This window comes from Limanda limanda, chromosome 15, assembly GCF_963576545.1.
Source record: "Limanda limanda chromosome 15, fLimLim1.1, whole genome shotgun sequence".
Classification (NCBI taxonomy): domain Eukaryota; kingdom Metazoa; phylum Chordata; class Actinopteri; order Pleuronectiformes; family Pleuronectidae; genus Limanda; species Limanda limanda.
This window is the reverse complement of record NC_083650.1, coordinates 20,653,253-20,667,112: the sequence shown is the minus strand read 5'-3', so window position 1 is coordinate 20,667,112 and position 13,860 is coordinate 20,653,253. Positions and strand designations below refer to the sequence as shown.

Here is a 13,860-nt window from a genome sequence, read left to right as displayed (position 1 = left end):
GGGTAAGAAGCAGAAACTGCTTTTATCTTTTTTTACATAGGTACTCTGTGAACAATGTATGTGTTTCTTAGACAGATGTCAGTAGAAGGGGAGCTAGATTTGGGAAAGCGGAGATATTCACCTCAGACACCAAGGCAGCTATTATAGCTTGACATGTATATTGGAAATAAGGTTAAAGGATAAAGGATGTTTGTTTTTGCTCGAGAGGTTCAGCTTCTTCAGATGTATCCATTCCAACATCTCTACACACACACACACACTTTGTGTAGCGGACAGATGCAGACAACAGACCAGACTGAAGAAGCCAGTGTCCTCTGTTCCTTTCTATTTTGACTTTTATAGGAAAGGCTGCGTCAGTGTCTGTTTGGAAGTGCCCATGCTTGTGCCAACCCAACCACCTGTGAACACACACCCTGGGGAGTGATGCACACACAAATAAACACACAAGCGTGCACGCACACTAACACACGCACTTCCTCTGAAATATAAGTATAATCCAGAGGCAAGGCAGCTATAGAGTAACCCAATGCCATTCTAAAGCTGTGCTCCTCCCTACAGTACTGCTCCAAGACTCCACACAGACCCCGCTTTGACAGCCAACTCAATTAGTTTAACACACACACACACACACGCACACACACACACAGAAAAAGCTTATGAAACCCACTGCAACTCAATCTGGCCCTGCAGCGCCACTCAAAACGTGGCCTGACAAAAGAGTGGTAAATGCTGCATTCCTCCAGAGATGGGCTGGGTTACCGTGGAGATGGGCCAGGTTACTATGGAACCTGATCCTCAAAGGGGGGTCCTGGGCCAAATAAGCATAGCCTAATGGTTATAATAGAGGGAAGGGGCACAGTAATGACACCGATGATGAAGGGAGGAGGATGACTGAGCGTGAATGGGAGCGTGTCAAAGAGAAAACGGCTGTCTGTCATTGTGGAACACAGGAGTACATGGTGTGTGTTGGTGTGTGTGTGTGTGTGCGTGTGCGTGTGCGTGTGTGTGTGTGTGTGTGTGTGTGTGTGTGTTTGTTTGTACATGTGTTTAGAATGTACCATCCAGCCATTAGCTAGTCAACTATAAAGCTATGGTTCTGATTCAAACCCTACTTAAAAAGATAGATACAAGATACAAATCATAAAACACACACGCACGCACTCACACGCACACACGAGAAAGAAAAAGGTAAAGTTGATAGAAGGAAAAAGAAAGACAGAATTAACGGGAGCAAGAAGGAAAGAGGAAGAGAGGATGCAAAGCTGTTTTCCATGATTATCAAAAGAGGGCAAAAGTAAGACAATCCCACAGCAAGCGAAAAAGGCATTCCTGGGATTTTCAATGTGATTTTTCATGTCTGACGATGAGTAGCCATTGTTCTGCCACAGCTGTGTTTATTTAAACCTGCGTCTCCGACACTTGTGCAGCTCGTGTGTAAACCTGCAGCTGGAGCCGGTCCAGGCTCCGATGGGTTGCGGTTACTACTCGATATTTCAGGACACTGTGTGATGAGGTCTGACTCAGGGGAATGAAATGTAAACAGAAGTTCAACCTTGGTGTGTTATTAAATGTTGGTTCAGGTGTCGGTGGAGTGATGACTTAAAACGCTGTTTCAGAGATTTGGGGAAACAGCCACACAGGAGCTTTAGGGTCAAGAGTGAAATGTCCACAACTGTGTCTGCGGCATAGCTCAGGGGGGGGGGGGGGGGGGGCAACCAGGGTCTATTTATACTGCCCTAAGGTTGAAGTGTAAAATCTTCGGCGTCCTGTCTTGTTATTTAGCGCCCACCCCCCTTCCTCAGGAAAAATAATTTGATATGTCAAATATTTTTGGCTTAGAGCATTATCTTGGTATATTCTTGTATATACACATATTTATACATGTGTACATGTTATTATTATATTTACTATTATTATTATATATACTGTTGCTGCCATTATTACTATATACTGCTATTATATTGGTATAATTACTATCATATATAAATATATATTATGTTATACCAATACTATATATACTGTACTATTTTTATATACTGTCTAACAATAACATTACCATCATATCATCAGTTCTATTACCATCATCTTGCCACTGCACCTTATCTACCTATTTATCTTGTGTTTCTGTTTTTATTCTTTCTACCTCAATATTTTTTATTTTATTGTATTGTGTTGCATTTTATTGTATTCAAATATACCGGCTGCTATGACGACTTAATTTCCCTTCGGGGATGAATAAAGTAATCTATCTATCTATCTATCTTATTAGATTAGATTAGATTCAACTTTATTGTCATTGCACAGTACAAGTACATATGCAACAAAATGCAGTTTAGCGTCTAACCAGAAGTGCAAAAAAAGGAGGTAAAGTGGAGAGTATTGTGCATATATTGCAGAGTATTGTGCATATTAATGCAGAGTATTGTGCTCTTATCATTATCTATTAAACTGTTACCCCAAAAATTGTCATAGTAAATCATGTCTACTTTAACCAACTTTTTCCAGGGGTAAAAAACTAGGCTTTTATTTGCAATAGCAGTAGATACACTCAGCATTCAAATGCAAAACTCTGCAGTGGAGACGGGTTTCCATTGGCCTCAGATCAGCACCGTTGTAAACATGACGGAGGGTAAACAGGCCAATTTCTTCTTCTTTATTTTGTACAAATGGTTTGTAAATGGTTTGGGTTTTATATCGCCCTTTCTTGATGACCACTCAAAGTGCTTTACATTACAGTTTGCCATTCACCCATTCATACAGTGCATCTATAAGCAGCACTTTTTTTGTTCTATGAGGGGCAATTCGGGGTTCAGCATCTTGCCCGAGGACACTTCGGCATGCAGATTGGGAAGACTGGGATCGAACTGCCGACCTTCAGGTTGGAGGACGACCGCTCTACCCCTTCAACCACAGCCACCATTATAGACACTGCACCTTTTCCAGCACGTAAACATTGAACTTCCAGGGGTTTGCAAATAAATAGCCAGAAACATTAGTGTAGTTATTGTTTTTTTGCATCTCTGTAACAAGACAGCGAGGTGAGAGTGCTTCACAGTTTCTGGTGTGTACCTATACGGCGTGATGTAGAACATGACTCGCTGGGGAAAGAACAGAAAGAAGGACTCTACTGGAAATGGGAGCGGTGTAAAAGATCTGCGTACAGCTGCAAATTTGGTTGAAAAAGGTAACACTTTCCCAAAGCTAAGGTAGTCTCACACATAGGCAGACCTATCCCCGGAGTCAGTGCTGGAGAATGGCCCCATTATCATTCTGTTATATGTGTAGTCAGCTACGCCCGGTTGATTATTTGCATGTGGGGAGTCGATCAATGTGATTAAAAAATGGCTGGTTTAAACCAAAGAAAACAAAGAGAGATATGTCGAGTGTGATTCCACCAAATCCTCATCAACACTGAGGTGGAGTAGAATGGGGCAACTACATAGCTCAGTCTCACTACAGCTCAGGAGATATCTTCAAACTGCTGGTTTGTTCAGAAACCAAACATATTCAATGGGATATGACATCAGGCATAGATTAAAATTAAAGCATAATTCTAAAATGACAATGTTTCCAACTTTGTCTTTGCAAATCACTGAAGCAATCAATAATAAAAGTAGCTGATGATTCATTTTATCAACGATGACGTCAAAGACATTTCCATCATCCTCAGCTGCAGCCGATGCTATCACACTAAACTTAGTTATTGGGAAAGTAAACATTATAAACAGAATCGCTATGATCAGTTATCAGGGTCTTCTCTTGATTTCCACTGTGAAATTATGATGCCGGAGTACATGAAACTGGAGACTTGAGAGAACCACCCTTAACCTGGTGTTATTAGCATTCCTGTGCAGACACCCTAAATGAAACTCCACTCTGGACTAATGCTATGAAAACAAGTGTTTGAACCGTACATAGTCAAATAAACTCTGAATACTCGCCACGTTAAACCAAAGCATTTTCATATCATCTGGTGCTCACATGTCTAGGTGAATGGTGTATGTGTGTGATGGCCTGTTTTACAGTACAGGTCAAATATTTAGAGTAAATGCAACCACAACATCTGGTTTAAATAGACCTGGGCTAACCTTACCCACAATTGTCCTCCCCTAAACCGAAGATACTTCCTGAGTCAGGTTTGGACATTTTGTGATCCACACAAAAATGTTAAGTGAAAACCCAAGTCCTATCCAACAACACCATTTTGTGCACATGCAAGTAAATTCAAAGTTTGCTTTGTACTGATGCTTCAAAGAAAGCAAAAGAGTTGGATGAGTCCTTGGGTGTAGGTGTGTGTGTGTGTGTCAGTTCGCTTCTTGGCTCGGCGTTCGACGGTCTGCAGCCCACTGGCGGTAAAAGACGCTGTGTCAAGCTAGAAGCTTTGGCCAGACACTCGCACGTGCTCTCACATGCAAGCACACAGCTGGATTTCACATCAGCTTCCACCGTCATTACCCCAACTGTGAAAAACAAGCCCCAGACGCTACGTGGGAGTGAGTGCGAGTGTGTGTGTGTGTGTATCTGACTTCCTTCTCATGCTGATGGAGGTTTAAAATTTGCTGGGTTCCCTCCCTCTAATTACCGTTAACAAACATACATACATACATATATATAAATGTATGTGTGTGTGTGAGAGCATGGGGGTTACGAGTTATCCTTAGTGTCTGAGTGATATAAATAACATCAAACTATGACGACTTTGTCTACCAGCCACAGTAGCTGACAGATTCCTAAATTCATGAGGACGTTTTAGTACTTTACTGACCAAATTAATTACTGCTAAAAACAGTTAAACTCTAAAATATGACAACGGCTGCGTAGCCAGAGAAAACAGGACAAAGTGAAGAAAGCTTTTCAGCAAATAACCTCGTATCCCAGGTTACTTTGAGAGCATCGTGAAAGAGCTCTACACCGCATTTTATGAGTTTTATGGGCTTTCATCAAATTTTTTATTTTCGAGAAGCTCAAATGCCATCCGGATTCCTCTAGGGCAGCGGCTTCCAACAGTTTCTCCTTGTGACTTCGTAGACCCACAGCAATGTCTTCTTGTGACCCCTCAGAAAAAGTACCAAAGAGTGATGCTCTCTAGTTTCATCTGAATATTTTAAACTAGGAAGAAAAGCTTTTTCCATTAGATTACTTTCATAGTTGAGAGGGGCAGAGGGTTCATCCTGACCCACAGTTTGTCACTGCTGTGGAGTGTGTTAAGTGTAGAGTGTTCTGTTGTGTTTCAGTGGCCGAATCCAAAGTTCCTCTCCTGACATCGGATTGCAGTGGTTGGCGCATATTTATGACTGGGAAACACATCTTCAAGTTAAATGAGAGCATCCAAATATGGAACGACATGGCTAACCAAGCTGTCACAGATGAACATCAATCCCATATGCTAAAGATACTACAAGTCTAATTATGGTAACCCTAGTTTTTTATGTGTTAAAACTGATTCAACTTAAGGGACAGGATTTTTTTTTTTTAACATCACATCCTCAGATCATGACATGCATGATAGTATGACCACTAAGTAACTAATGGGACGCTGTACTTGTTCCTCATGTTCATACTGACATCCTGTCAAAATATTGTTCAATACAAAGTTTCTCAAATTAGTTATATATTTTATCATTTGCCGTCTTTGATTTTAAACGAAATTGTATTCACATGCTTCTTCTCTCTGATGTTTTGTATTCGCTTGATTTATTTACTCGTCCACTTTGTGAAGCACTTTTTTAACAGCTGTTTTGAAGGTGCTATATAAATATAAAGCTTATTATCAATATGACTTTGATAAATCAAGCAGCTATTATTTAAAGTTACTGCCTAACTGCAATAAACCCACATGATAACGATTACAAGAGGATTTATTTTACTCAGAAAGACTAAAGCCGGATCTAAGCTTAAAAGGTACCCGGTGGACTTTTCTTATAAATAAACATATTCCTATATACAGTCAGCGGTTTTCCCTGAGTGTGTCCTAGAGGCCTAAAACGCATTGAATCAATTATTTTTCCTTCGTAAAATATTTGTTAAACTGATGTTTTGGATCTCCCTTTGTTTACGTGCAGGTTTGCTCGCTTGCAGTCTCCATTGTCTTTTCCTTGACGCTGCTGTGTTTCGTGTTTGTATGTCAACCGACAGTCTGTCAGGGGAAAAAAGAGAAAACCTGCAGCAGGAATAGGCATCGCGGTGCTTTCTTCATAACTTTCAAACAAAATGTGGGATGGAAACTGAATAGCAAAACTTGAAGCTGAATTTAATTTGTACAGAATAATGACCGTGGGTTTTGCAGTGTACTTGTGTGTCAAAAGCACATATCATGGTCTATATAGAGATGAGGTTCCATTACAGCAATCAATAACTTTCGATGTATATACAGCTTGAAAGTATTGTAATAAGGCTGACCTGATATAATCCATACATATCCTGTTACTTTTGTAATGATGTCAACAGTATGATCTCAGAAAGGCACTAATAAGGTGTGGTACTTTTAATGTGAGGACACCATGAATTTCTTTCTAAGCAGACAATCAAAAGATTTACCAGGAAACAATTTGAGGCAGACTGAAGCCTGACCATCATCATCTGTTACCACACTAATGAAAACACGTGAAATTACTGCAAATTCAGTCCAGTTGTTGTCTCATCTCTTCCCGTAATTTGTGTCAAACCTCTTTTCCGACTTTCTTCTCTTTTTTACTGGCAGAGAAACATAAGACCGGCGGAGGTAGAGATGAAGCAATGAACGGTGGGGGCTTTTTTTTTTTTTTTTACGAGTCGGCGAGGATCAAAGGCCCGAGGCAGAGAAACGTGCACGCACACACGTACACACACACAAAGACCTGTGTTCAGAGGAGAGAGAGGAATTGGCTTCTAAATGCAAAGTTCATATTTAATGCAGGCAGCCAGTTAAAAGGGGAAAAGTAATATTGAAAAAGCCGATTGTTCACCTTTGGCCCCGGTGCCAGGCACTCGTAAGAGCTTTCATGGAAGAGGGGAAGAAGAAAAAAGAGAACGAAAGAACAGCAGGGAGAGGGTTGAAGCCAAAGACAAGCTTGTGATAATAATAGAGAGGCATTAGAGGTGTGTAAGCTAACGGGTGCTTATTTAGTTATGTAAGGAGCAGAGCCAAATCGGGCCAGGCCGGCTCCTCAATCTACAGGCTTGTTTTGAGAAATCCCCGGCATTTCCACTGTCAAGGCGAACATGTGTTCAGCACATGGCAGACCAAAAACATTAAGTGCCTCCCCCTCCTCTCTCTCTCGCTCTCTCTCTCTCTCTTTTTCCCATTCCGTACAGCACTCCTCCATAAACTGGGTCATAGGCACAATCCCACCATCTGTCAGAGATCCCTCGCCTTTGGTTTCACATTCCTCCAGCGCGCAGACCCCCTGCCAATCTGCGCACATGTGCACACAACCACACCACGTACACAGATACAAGCCCGCTCACACACATACACACTAGGGTGGGGGGGTGGTGGGGCTTCTCTGAATCAGGCGAGACACGAAGCGGACTTCTGTCAACGATCCGTCTAAATGGAGAGCGCCGAGGACAGCCTCGCCAGCAAACGTCGCGGGGGTTGTCTGTTCTGACGTACGAGTATTCAAAGTCAAACTCACAACAAATGGAGGGAACACAGTTGCTGCTCACTGAGATTATAAAACTCCCCAGCAACTGGTTGACTTCGGCAAAACACCGTAGAAGATCTCTAACTCCAGAGATGACAACACATTCAAAACCAAATCCTAAACCCGTATCATTCAAACTTTTTAGATTTTTTCATTTGGTCATCTCATTTAAACTGAGATTAAGAGATGAACTCATTTGCAAGAGGGACCCGAGTCCAGGAGAGAGAAAGACAAACTTCAGTCCCCTGGGTGAGGATTTGTGTGGCGGGTACAGGCAGCTGGAGATCCAGACTCAGGGTGAGTCTGATTGAGAGTGAGGCTGCTGCCCAATGAAAGAGAGGCCTTGTCCACTCAGGCGCCAAGATAACTTCATCTTTTATTGTCGTATCAAGCATTTGCCCATCAGCCCAGATTTTATCCTCCGGTAAACACTGACTGGAAAGTCAATTATTACCCCAAATCTCACTTTCTTAATCAAAACAATAACAAACATCTAGTCTGAAAGTGGTTTATTGGGAGTTGTTGTCTTAATCACCATTGTCAATCAATATCTACCTCAAAGTCAAGTTTATTGTCAATCCTGCCAAATGAAAAGGACGTAGACAGGATTGAAATGCTGTTTCTCTCAAATCCCCAGTGTAAACAAATAAGTAAACAAAACATATAACCAGCCAAGTGCCAATCATTTTCACAGATGACATAATGTATTCAATATTATATTCACGTTTGCTTGCTCCGGAGGTTATAGCACAGACGGAAAAAAGCCACAGGTAAGCGGAATGGACGCAATTAAAGGGCGAACAAAATACCATGAATAACATTGTGTATTTCTCTGGGTTTGAACACAGTTGTAAAACATTTTAGATCATGTAAGTAGACAAGAGAACAAAATATATGACACAGGTCTAGTTGTTTCATTATGATGGGCTGTTAAGGCTTAAAGTCCTCATTGTAAGAGAATAAAGTCGAAATTTCGGGCTTTGTGTGAAGTAAGAGCGGTAATACAAGAAGATCAGCCTGTCACCTGCTTTAAAATGAGGAATGTGGAGCATCATTTTGAGTTCTAGGTTTCACAAAAGAAACACTTTATTTAATCACATCAGCTCCAATTATCATAATTATCTGGTCTTTGAAAAGATTGTGTAAAAACGACCACACAGATTTTGTGGAAATTGGGTCTTTTGTTGAGAAAGTTGATGAGTTGTTGTCAGTTGTCGACTGAAAGATTACCATCGGTTACATCTGTGTGATAGTCATAGACATTTCATAGATTCTAAAGAAACAATGAAATTGGTTTGGCTAAAAAGCAGTGAAACTCAGACAAGCACGAGTTCTCCTTGCTGCCAATTTCCTCAATTAAAAAAATAAATTATTCTCATGATATTATGAAAAATTCGTTAAATTATGACTCTAGTTTTGAAATCTCCAAATGATTTTTTCCTTCATTTAATGAAGAATTATATATATTTAAGGGTTACATATATGTATGTGTAATCCCTAAATACATATTTAAGGATATAGTTGATTTGCATTAAGCTGGATCTGTTTGATCTATAACTACATACTTCCCTCACTAGTAGAAAAGTAACTAGCTGAGAGCCTTTAGAGCTGGGGACTGTGTGAGTGACGTGTAAATAAGCCAATCAGTGAACCTCAACATTTGACCAATGAAAGTGAAAGGTCAGAGAAATTGCGAGTGCTGAATCTGAGTTGTCTGAATCCAACATCCTGCATGAGCAGAAAGTGGAGAAGAGTTGTGTGTGTGTGTGTGTGTCCTGCTGCCTGAATTAAGACATGAAAGAAATGGACACTACTCACCTTCCAGGAGACTGACCTTCGGCCCACAAAGGCCCACTAACACGTCCAGAAAGGCTCCTCTGGTCACCACGCAGCTATTCTGTCTAAAAAGAGAGAACAACAAGAGGACAGGGTGTTTCTTTTAGCTTCTGAAACCAAAAAATAAACCTTAAATAATAAGCCCTGCTCTTGACATACACAAAACTGGAGAAAATGACTTTAACCTCAGCAAAATGTTGTTTTTTTGAAAGTCAACCACTCTAGATTTAAATTATTTTTGGTAAAAAATACAAAGTTAGTGTTCTTGAATCTTTTGTAATGAAAGCCCCCTTTTATTACAGATATGTTCCCCTATTGAGTTAAAGAGGTACCGTTGCAGCCTCCAGTCATCGGTTATCTTTTTTCCATTAAGATCACAGACAAAGATTTTCTTCAGAAACAGGCTCATGTCTCACCACAAACTGTGGAATTAGGTCACTGGAGATGTGTAACTAAATTAATCTATTGGTTGAGAGAAACTTTGGTGACTCTTTGTGATTCGATGTGATCTCTGGGGCTGACGTTACTTGTCCTTGTCCTAGTCACACCTCCTGCTGTGTTGCAAAAGTACTAAGTTGCAAAAGCACTACAAATGTTTCTAATGAGTATATGGAAAAAAAAGGAGTAAGAAAAGACAGTTAATATTTTACTGTAACAGAATTAAACTTATTTTGAATCAATGTAGACTTACTAGTATTTTTCTAAAGTTTTCTGTTTATCACTTGATTTATAATATATATATATATGACTCCTTAAATTTTGTTTACACTGGCATACTGCTATAAAAGTGAGCCAAAACTCAGAATAATGCAAATTTATTAAAACTTAGACATCGAAATCTCTCTTTACAAAAGCATTCAGACCCTTTGCTATGGCCCCATAACCTGTGGTCATGTGCATCCTGTTTGTTTTAATGATCCTTGAGATTTGTCTAGAACCTGACTTGCCTTCACCTGTGGCAAAATAAACGGATATATACAGGACATATTTAGGTAAGGTTCACGTCTGCGTATATTAAGTCTCGCTGCATGTCAGGGCAAAAACCAAAGCATGAAATCCAGGGAACTCTCTGCCGACCTCTGTGGTCAACCTGTGGTGAGGCATAGATTAGAGCAAGGATATAAAACCATCTCTAGAGGGACAGTGACCTCAATACTTGTAACTTGGAAGAAGTTTGGAGTAACCGGGACTTTTCCTCTTATAGTTAGTTGTCCAGGCATAATGAGACACCGGGTCAGAAGGTCCTTTTTCACGAGGTCCCTGTCACAGAGGTCAAGAGGTCCTCTGCAGAGGTGGGAGGTGCTACTGGAAATAAGACCATATCAGCAGCTCTCTATCAAACAGGAGTAGTGGCTCCTTTGTAGAGGCGGCAAGTTGGAAACTACTACTAGGTTACTACAACGATCTGCTTACAACTCTTTTATAACGAAATTAGGAGGTAAATGCAGGGTTTGTAAACGTGGGATAATCCTCTAAGAAAGGTGATAGGCTCCTTCCCCAGTGCACCTTCAATGTCATGAACACACTGAAAACTGCGGTGCTTTCTCACACCGTTGAGAGTGCGTTCCCTCGGGTGTCATGTATCCATCACTGCAGTTCAGATCCATAGTCGTTTTAAACCCGGGTCAACTGCAGAGTCATTTGACCCGGGAGTCAATTGTATACATTCCCATTGCAGACAAAACCCAGATGTTCGTGGGGTTTATTGACCAGTGGAAAAGGGGAAAGTATCTCAAACACAACTGTTGAGCACGAGAAAAATATTCTCTGTTTTGAAAACTTAAAGCAGAACTCAGGGCAAACCAAATTTGGGCAATAGTGCTCACAACCCAGAGGAGTTTAAGCACACACTTTCACCGGGCTTGGTTTGTGTTATTCGTCTTATTTAAACTGTAAGTAATGCATTGGTATTGCTGCCCAGTTTAGAATACTAAACACAAAAACAGTGTTGGTGATGAACTGATTGATTTAACAGCGAATCTTTTCAGCACATGATCGGACGATGAATTGGATTAATTACATGTTGCCAAACTCAAACAAAAAGTCACTGTCAGTCCTGAATCAACAGCTGAGAGCATAAGACATCTGACTGTTCACTGATATCAGTCTTCATTAATGGGGAGTCCTTGTAGCAAAGAGCATGGACCCATCACATGAGATGCCCCCAGCGGTACCATCAAGGAACCAGTTGTATTTGTTTTTCTCTCCATTTGTAAAAATACACAATTAATCAATTTACTATGAGGCCTATGACCCACCGCGTTCACAACAGAATTACTACACTTACATTAGTTGTGAACGTTGGCATGAATGGCTTGTGTCGGCCTATGGTCTGTGTATAAGTGAAGCAGCATGTGTGGGCAGTGAGAAGTGTGTGTGTGTGTGTGTGTGTTCAGTTGATGTGTGTGCTCAGTCAAGGGTATGACCACAACGCTGCCAAAGCGAGTGTGTGTGTGTGAGGGAACAAGGGACACAGTGTGAGATCTTGACGTCATATTTTCATCACTCAGATATTAATAACACACACACACACACACCCCCATGCACAGATCGTTTGCACGCTTCACACACACACACACACAGAGGAGTGGAGGCTGAGGAAAGGGCCGAGGGGATTGTGTGTGTGCGTCTCGAGTGAAAACACATTCGGGACAAGAGATGGGTCCTGTGAAGTGGTTTCCGTTTGTTTGTGTGCATGAATGAGAGGTGAGCTTTATGCTGAAGTTCAATCAGTAGCTCCGGAGATGTCCTACTCCGTTGGTCCTGAGTCTGCTGCAGCACCACGAAGCCAGAAAGAGTCAACAGCAGTGAGTCGTGTGTGTGCAGTCATCGTTACGGCGCCAATAACTCCTGGGAGCCAGAAAAAGTGACCGACAGTGAATGACACAACGCCGAGACGGTGAGAGGCCAAAACCAAACGCAGACTCTCACCAGGCGAACAATGCATTCCATCCCTTCTGGAAGGTGGCCGCTTCAAATTAGTGGTGTGCTGGATGAGAAAATTGGTTTTCTCTTTCCAAAAGCAGAGATCCTCTGACCTGTGATGTCCTTAGACCTGGGGAGCCGGGCTCTGTGGGGTGATCAAACAGACCGTCTGCGGGCGTGCTCCGGTGAGCAAGAATTCACCCCCGTCATCTTCATAACGGCTCATCAGTGTAGCCAAGCGGAGCTAGCTGGGCCTGGTGTTGCTAACCCGGTAACCCTGTGTTATCTGCTGTAGGCCGCAGCAGGGGGGGAGATGAGAGACCTGGGCCTGACCTGGGCCCGGTAGGAGGGTAATCTGCACCATCTTGAGGCTTCCATCTTGGGTGAGAGGGCCAGAGCTGTGGGTGGGGGGGTGTGCGGATGGGACAGCGGGCGGTGTCTTTGAAATGTAAGCCCGGGCAGGACATGAAGCGGACATGGCCGAGGAGGGGATGGACAAGAGACAAGGAGCTATTCTTCTGGTGAGCGAGTTGGGAACGAGCGAGGGATGCTTATCTTTGTGTGTGTGTGTGTGTTTGTGTGTGTGTGTGTGTCTAGGATTACCGAGAGGCAAGCCACATGCGCTGACTGAGAGACTCGCCGATGCCATTTCCTGCTGGCAGGGGTCTGTGTGAGTCTGTCTGGTAGGAGCGCAGGAGAAACAGCACCTGAAGAGACACAAATAAAGACACATTTGAAATATTATAAATCCGAGAACTACCATCAGCATATAAATCAACTAAAATCAACTGAAATCAACATATAAATCAAATCTTATCAACAAGGCCCGGGACCCCCACCTGACTCAGACTTTTATTCCACCCCCACACCTCTAGGATGTGTTAAATTAACACATTATATCATATCATATTATATTATACTGCATTACATTGCATATTGCAATCTGACACTGTTCACTGTTTTGCATTTAGCATTTCACTTTTTACTTCACTTTTTATATCTTTAATATATTTTTATTCAGAAATGTTTATGTCAAAATAAATGTTACTTTGTATAAATATTGGTTAAAAGTGAGTTAATAGAAGTAAACAGTGAGTAAATATATACTGGTTTCCTATTTTTGATTGCTCTCCTATGTATGTTGTATTTATTGCGTTTTTATGTTTCTATGTTCATTGTTTGCACCAATAACCAGAGCAAATTCCTTGTTTGTGTAAACCTACTTGGCAATAAAATACTTCTGATCTGATCTGATCTGAAAACACATCAGCTTAACGTTCATGTTGCTTGATCTTGTCACCAACTACAAAAATAGAAGTGCATTAGATTCACAAAGTATTTCTGAGAGTCTTGCCTGCTTTAACTAGTTTGCCCAACCGAGGTCAAGAAAATCATGTATGAAAGAGGCACAAAGCTGACACACAACTTAAGCAGAGAGTTTGAAATTGTTGGGACTGCATTTTGGTCAGAAGCA

At 41.5% G+C, this 13,860-nt stretch overlaps 1 protein-coding gene across 1 annotated transcript in view; it reads right to left on the bottom strand.

Annotated features, from left to right (window-relative positions):
• The window catches only part of thada (THADA armadillo repeat containing), a 110,074-nt gene that overhangs the window by 24,738 nt on the left and 71,476 nt on the right, over window positions 1–13,860 (bottom strand). The window contains exons 30-31 of the mRNA XM_061087843.1: window positions 12,990–13,093; window positions 9,444–9,526 (exon numbers count right to left, since the gene is read on the bottom strand). Of these exons, the coding sequence (XP_060943826.1) occupies window positions 9,444–9,526; window positions 12,990–13,093 (187 nt within the window). The remainder of the gene's footprint in view (window positions 1–9,443; window positions 9,527–12,989; window positions 13,094–13,860) is intronic.